The sequence below is a fragment of the Galeopterus variegatus genome, unplaced genomic scaffold, assembly GCF_000696425.1.
Source record: "Galeopterus variegatus unplaced genomic scaffold, G_variegatus-3.0.2 Scaffold2496, whole genome shotgun sequence".
NCBI classification, from domain to species: Eukaryota; Metazoa; Chordata; class Mammalia; order Dermoptera; family Cynocephalidae; genus Galeopterus; species Galeopterus variegatus.
Window position 1 is genome coordinate 134,378 of NW_007728607.1, and position 7,010 is coordinate 141,387.

At 38.9% G+C, this 7,010-nt stretch overlaps 1 protein-coding gene across 2 annotated transcripts; it reads right to left on the bottom strand.

Annotated features, from left to right (window-relative positions):
• Positions 1–2,089: 2,089 nt before the first annotated feature.
• LOC103598060 (ubiquitin-conjugating enzyme E2 L3-like) lies at positions 2,090–2,542 on the bottom strand. 2 transcript variants are annotated; one of them, XM_008581969.1, is made up of 2 exons: positions 2,514–2,542; positions 2,090–2,414 (listed from the first exon to the last, which is right to left on the bottom strand). In XM_008581969.1, the coding sequence occupies exons 1-2, from the start codon at positions 2,540–2,542 to the stop codon at positions 2,090–2,092; spliced, it is 354 nt and encodes a 117-aa protein (XP_008580191.1). The 2 variants fall into 2 exon arrangements, with proteins under 2 accessions (XP_008580191.1, XP_008580190.1); XM_008581968.1 differs by having other exon boundaries at positions 2,090–2,542.
• Positions 2,543–7,010: the final 4,468 nt, after the last annotated feature.

Consider the following 7,010-nt stretch of genomic DNA (forward strand, 5'->3'; position numbering starts at 1 on the left):
ATTTCTACAGTTTTGCATTTTCCAGAATGTCATATAGTTGGAATCGTACAGTATGTAGCCTTTTCAGATTGGCTTCTTTCACTTACTAACATTCATTTAAGTTTTCTCTGTGTTTTTTTCATGGCTTGATAGCTCATTTTTTTTTCGCACTATTCCATTGTCTGCATTACCACAGTTTGTTTATCCATTCACCTACTGAAGGAAATCTCGGTTACTTACAAGTTTTGACAATTATGAATAAAATTGCTATAAATATCTGTGTGCAGGTTTTTGTATAGACATAAATTTTCAATTCTTTTGTGTAGATGCCATGGAGTGCAATTGCTGGATTGTACGATAAAAGTCTGTTTAGTTTTTTAAGAAACTACCAAACTATCTTCCAAAACAGTTGTACTACATTGCATTCCCACCAACAATGAATGAGAGTTCCTGTTGATCCACACCTTTATCAGCATTTGGTGTTTTCAGTGTTCTGGATTTTGGCCATTCTGATAAGTGTGTAGTTGTAACTCACTGTTGTTTTAATTTGCATTTCCTGAGGATATATGATATGGAGCATCTTTTCATATGCTTATTTTCCATCTGTATCTCTTCTTTAGTGAGGTGTCTGTTAAGGTCTTTGGCCTATTCTTTAATGGTAGTGTTTGTCTTACTGTTGAGCATTAAGAGTTCTTTGTACATTCTGGATGAGTCCTTTATCAGCTATATGTTTTGCAAATATATTCTCCCAGTCTGTGGCTTGTCTTTTCATTCTCTTGACAATACAGAACAGAAAATTTTATTTTAATGAAGTCTAGCTTATGAATTCCTTCTTTCATGGATTGTGCCTTTGGGGTTGTATCTAAAAAGTCATCACCAAACCCAAGGTCATCTAGATTTTCTCCTATATTATCTTCTAGGCGTTTTATACTTTTGTGTTTTGCATAAGGTCCATGATCCATTTTGAGTTAATTTTTGTGAAGGGTGTAAGGTCTGTATCTAGATTCACCGTTTTGCATGAGGATGTCCAGTTGTTCAAGCACTATTTGTTGAAAAGATTCTCTTTTCTCCGTTGTATTGCCTTTGCTCCTCTGTCAAAGAGCAGTTGACTCTATTTATGTAGGTCTATTTTGGGGCTCTCTATTCTGTTCCATTGATCTATTTGTCTCATCTTTCATCAGTACCACACCATATGGATTACTGTAGCTTTACAGGAAGTACTGAAGTCAGGTATTGTCAGTCCTCTAACTTTGTTCTTCTTCAGTATTGTGTTGGCTATTCTGGGTCTTTTGCCTCTCCATAGAAACTTTAGAGTCTTTAGTTTGTCAATATCCACAAAATAGCCTGCTGTGATTTTGATTGGGATTGCATTTAGTCTATAGATCAAGTTGGGAGGAACTAATATCTTGACAATATTGACTCTTCCTATCCATTAACTTGGAATATCTCTCCATTTATTTAGTTCTTTAATTTTTTTCATCAGAGTTTAGTTTTCCTCATATAGATCTTGTATATATTTTGCTAGAATTATATCTATTTCATTTTTTGTCAAAATATCAGTTCTCCCCAACTTGATCTACAGATCAAATGCAATCTCAATCAAAATCCCAGCAGGTTATTTTGTGTGAAGTACCCTTATGCCTTCAAGAAGACTGGATAATATGGTCAAGACCTCAGCCATCCCTATTTCCACATGTGTTCCTATATTTAAACTCCCTATTACTTGAGGTAACATACAGAAAACCTGGTTAGCCCTTTTATTTTTTATTTTTATTTTTTTAACATCTTAAATTTTTAATCCTTTCTTTACAGGTTACCTAAACCACTTTTGATTAAGAAAACTGTAGAAAGCTAGTAACTGCCACAAGCTAACGCCAGCCAGTGGCATGTGTCAATTTTCCACAGAGTACTGCTTTGTGGGGTGTCTGAATGCACTGCTTGGGGTCTCTGCTCACACTTGCTGGAATCAATCGCGGGAGATTTTAGTCCACAGGTCACTTTTTCCCATATTTATTTGTAAACTTTTCAGCATTTTTACAGAATTTTTTATGGTCCGGGGGTCTCTGCTCACACTTGCTGGAATCAATCGCGGGAGATTTTAGTCCACAGGTCACTTTTCCCCATATTTATTTGTAAACTTTTCAGCATTTTTACAGAATTTTTTATGGTCCATAGAGTATTCTTCAGCTAGGTCAGCCCGAAGGGGGAGCTCAAGCTGGGGCTCGTTCACCAGTGCTATGAGGGACTGGATTACTTGGTTGGTTTTGGTTGCTGGCTTCCAGTTTTCAGCACTAATTACTGGCAGACAGACCTGCCTCTTTTCACTGATGTTTGGATGATAGATCTTTGTTTTAAATGTGAACTTTGGTGGTTTGAATGAGTACTCTGCTGGAAAGTTGGTTTCGATTCTGAAGTCCCCCTTATCATATGGAGGGCTGTCAGGAACAATAAGCCTTTGCCACGTCAATAAATCAGCTTCATCAACCTGGATGTTTTGGAAGTTTTTCATTCCACATTGGCAGATTTCTTCAAGCTCCTTCATCAGTCTCCTGCTGGCCACCATCTTGGATCTGGTGCTGCTACTTTCCCACCTGGTTAGCCCTTTTAAAGAGATGAAACCCTGGAAAGAAAGATGGACCTAGTGTCGTAGCAAGAGGATAGGGATGAGGTAAGGTCTGAAGCAGCAGGGGATGAAGATCTTCAGATAAATTGAAGAAAAAGCCCTTCATAAGGAAATTCAATCAAATCCGTTGAGCTTGATAAAGGAAGGTTATACTTTGCAGGGAAGAAAATCATCATTTGAACTAGGCAGAAGACTGGGGTCACCATGATGGCCCATTGTAGCCTCTGTCTTTATTTACCTCTTTGTATAACTGACTTAAATTTTGAACAAACTTGAAGCATTCCAGTTCTTTATCTAAGGAGTTCATATCATGAGGCTGAGATAGAAAGAGGTTTGGCATTCTGGCTGTTATTAATGTTTCTAAACCATGGCTCCCACTGCAAGAAAAAGCACATGTCATCTTACCAGAGTTGGGTCTAAAGTGAGACAAGTCAGGTGTCTAGGGCACAGAATTTCAGGAACCATTCATTCTCAGAGTTGTGCAAGTAATGACCCTTAAATTTTGCACCCTAGGTGCCTTACGTCACCCTAGTCCTGGTCCTGAATACTCTTGTGTCACCTTCAACCCCTTATCATGGTCATTTTGTACCCATTACTCTTTCTTTTAAGATTTGAGCTCTGTTCCTATGATATATCATAGGAAACATCATATTATCCTATGATATTTCGGCACCTGCCATCATCCTAGGATATTTCAGCATGCATGCAGTTTAGGGATTCTTAATGGATACGTTTCAGAGAGTCTAGAGAACTTTTAAAATTATACTCAAGCTTTCTTTGTGTATGTTCAGTTTTTCTGATGATAATGTCCATAGTTTTTTTTTTATAAGTTGTCAAAAGAGTATGATGACACACAAAAAAAAGATCTGAAAAAATGGTCATGCGTTCTCCTCTTTTTATTAACTTAAGACTTTAAGTGTGCATGTTAACATTGGAAGAATAGTTAGTAAAAGAAATTGCCTATTTCCAAAGGCTTAGTGGGAAGTTTGTAATTTTTTTTAAAGTCCAAAAGAAGGCAGCAAAGAAGCAGAAGCATACAAAAAGACTCATTAAGAGGTAGAAAATAAAGTAGTAGAAATCATCCTAAATATATAAGCAATCACAAAAAAAAGGCAAGTAGACCAAATTTGCCAATTAAAAATAAGGTTGTCAAAAAGGAATTTGTAAAAATAAAGGTCTGCTCATATGCTGTTTATAGAATTCACTTGCTTTTGCAAGGACACAAAGTTTGAGGTGGATGGAAACAAAAAATGGCAATCACAAGCACTCATCGATCCCACCTCTCCCCCCCCCGCCCACTCCAAATAGTGTAGTTATATCAGGTAAAATACATTTTAATGCAAGAAAGAATGGCTAGAGATATGGTTACTACATGTTGATAAAATGTTCAATTTCCAAACAACTCATGGGTCAAAAAAAAAAAAAAAATCAAAGAACAGACAGGAAAATTACAGGCCAGTCTTATTAAGGATCATAGGTTCAAAAATCTGAAAATATCAACCATTAAAACTAACAACACAACAAAGTCCAAGAACATTAAGTTGGGTCTGACTCAGGAATGCAAAGTTAGTTAACCTTTGGGAATCTGTTATTGTAGATAATAATTCACTATACTAACAAATGAAAGGATATGAGCATCTCAGAGGTAGAAAAGGCATTCAATATATTCACTATCTACTCATGATAAAAACTCTTAGCAATCTAGGAATAAAATTGAATTTCCTTAACTTGAAAAAAGGATAATGACCAAAACTTACAGTCAAAATTACATGCTTAATAGTGAAATTTTAGGGAGGCTCTGGGATACCCATTGTCACTTATTTATTTAATATAGTCCATCCTTAACTTGAAAAAAGGATAATGACCAAAACTTACAGTCAAAATTACATGCTTAATAGTGACATTTTAGGGAGGCTCTGGGATACCCATTGTCACTTATTTATTTAATATAGTCCACTAATTTGTTCAATAAAATAAGAGTAAAAGGCATAAGAATTGAAAAGGATGAAAATACAATTACCATTATTGTAGTTGTCTACATAAAGAGTGTCAAGCACACAAGACAAGAAAAGACCATGGCCAAGTTTTACTGATTTAGCTGGTAGAGTTACAATGAGCCTCTTCTAGATTCTAACAGTTTATTATTTACATCAACAGCAAACAGAAGAATAGCCAAAGGTGCCAGCTTCCTGGGTCTTTGTCCCACACACCACAAATGAGAATACCAAAACAAAAGGGGCTGGATGACTGTAACATGAGTTTGAGATCTCATTGCTAAGGAGCCAATTCTAGACTGCAGCTAAGTGGTTTTTTAGTCTGCAGCCATGCCCTGGGGAGGGTAGGGAAGAAAGCCTCACACTTCATCAGAACCTAGGAGGCAATAAGAACTGTCTCATGACACCTTCCCAAGACATATAAAGAGGTGACTGAGAAATGGCCTTGAAGCAGCAACTCATGAGTCTCCCATCTCATGTTCCAGGAGAAGGCTCACATTAGCTGTGGTTCAAGCCTTTGCCTGTGTGGCCTATGTGGATACATGCAAGGTCGTCAGAGTACCATGGTGGAGCTGTTTCTCCAAAACTCCACCTCTCAACCTTTTAGGTGTCTAGCCAAGAGTTCTTTTTAGAAACATAGGCCCCACATCAGATACCCTAAATGATTGTACTGATAGGGGCTGGTACCAATTCCATTGTCTTTGCTGTAAAGAACATCAGTTAAGGGTACTATGACTGCAACTCCTAGCAGATTGATCAGGCCTACTTGGAGAATAGATTGCAGCCAGGCTGTCCATCTGGAGCCAAGCCAGTTAAGTATGTCATGAATCCAACTGAAGCAAGAGGTGTTAGCAAGAGCACATACCCCACCTTGTCTTGAGTTGGCCAGCAGAAGGTACAGGGGAGTACGATTGTCCATTACTACTTATGCTACAGAATTTAGAACAATTATTTATAGTCTGTGAAAAATACACAAAAGAGTTTGGTCTTCCTTTAAGCAGCAGAGGGAGAACGTAGGGGGCCAATAATAACAAGATGAAGCTAAAGGGAATCATATCAGTATCCAGAAGGTTTACCTTGTCCTATCATCTTGTGTGGAGGATGTTCATTTCTGGAGTCAATGGCTTCTGGGAGGTTTCTGAGAGTTCTTAGATTAAGATAGTTTGTTGGCCATTAGTTGAGGGTGGTGGCAGCTGTCTGGGTTACTATGGCCAGATGCTCTGAAGATAAGAGCTGAGAGCAGTTAATGGTCCCTCCATCCACCCTTGACCTCCCAGGGTCTAAGAACCCTTCACATCAGCTACTGTTGTTCTCCTTCCACAGGAGCAGTTTCTGCAGTGGTTACTTCACCCTTCCCCAATCCTCCCTATCCCATATGCCCAGACTCACACCTAGGTGACTTGGCAGTTTCTTCTTTATACACCTTGTCCCATCCTAGAACATTTCCCACCCTTGATGTTGTGGGCCATGCCTGGATTACCTTAGGAGTTGCCACCACATATTCATGACAATTATCACCAATATCCATGTCTAAATTGAAGAAGCCAGAAAGTAAAAGAAGCATCAGGCTAGATTTGCCCTCTCCCCAGTTCTTTTTTGCTACTCATAATTTTACTAGCATTTTCCCCCAGGGATAGTAATTAGAAGGGGAAAAATAGGGCAAGAAGGATTAATTATGTGATTTGGGTTTCTTACAGCCAGTCTGAGCTTCTTTCCCACCACCCTCAACCTCACAATCAAACACTCTATTAAACAGGAAGTACCCTTTTGGAGAACTGCTACATTTAGGCCCAAACTGTATGCCTTAAGTGTGTGTGTGTGTGTGTGTGTGTGTGTGTGTGTGCACACGTGCATGCTCCACTGGGAACTGAACCTCAGTTCAATTGTCTTTTTCAGTTTTTTCTTTAAGTCCATTCCATCTTGTAATGCCATCTGATGCATGGTGATGATATGGGACATGAAAGTTCCAGAGAATATCCCAGGTAGCTGTCCATTTCTAGGTTCTTATTGCTATAAAGGTGACAGATTAAATGTGTTCAGAAAATCCAAACACCTAACATAGTCCATCAGATTCCTTGACTAGTATGGCCCACACTAGTATGGTCTGCTGTGTGGATGAAGATGGCAGTGCCATACCCTTGAAAAGGTGTCTACTTCAGTTAGTGACCAGTGTTACCCTCAAATTGAGGCCAGGGAGCCTATGTAGTCTATTTGCCAGGACTAGCCAAGTCTGATCCCCCTGACTCTATGCCCCTGAGTTCCCTTTGGTACTTGACTGTGTAGCTGGCAGTCTGGACACATTTGCCAGGTTTCCTTGGCCTTATGTGCTGGAATCACTAGGCCTTGTTTTTGTTGTCTGTTGGGAGCCTGTAGCCCCACACCCCTTCTTGTGTGACCAGGCCTACGTGACAATC

Coding starts and splice junctions, on each gene's coding strand:
- LOC103598060 (XM_008581968.1), bottom strand. CDS start 2,542: ATGGTGGCCAGCAGGAGACTGATGAAGGAGCTTGAAGAAATCTGCCAA.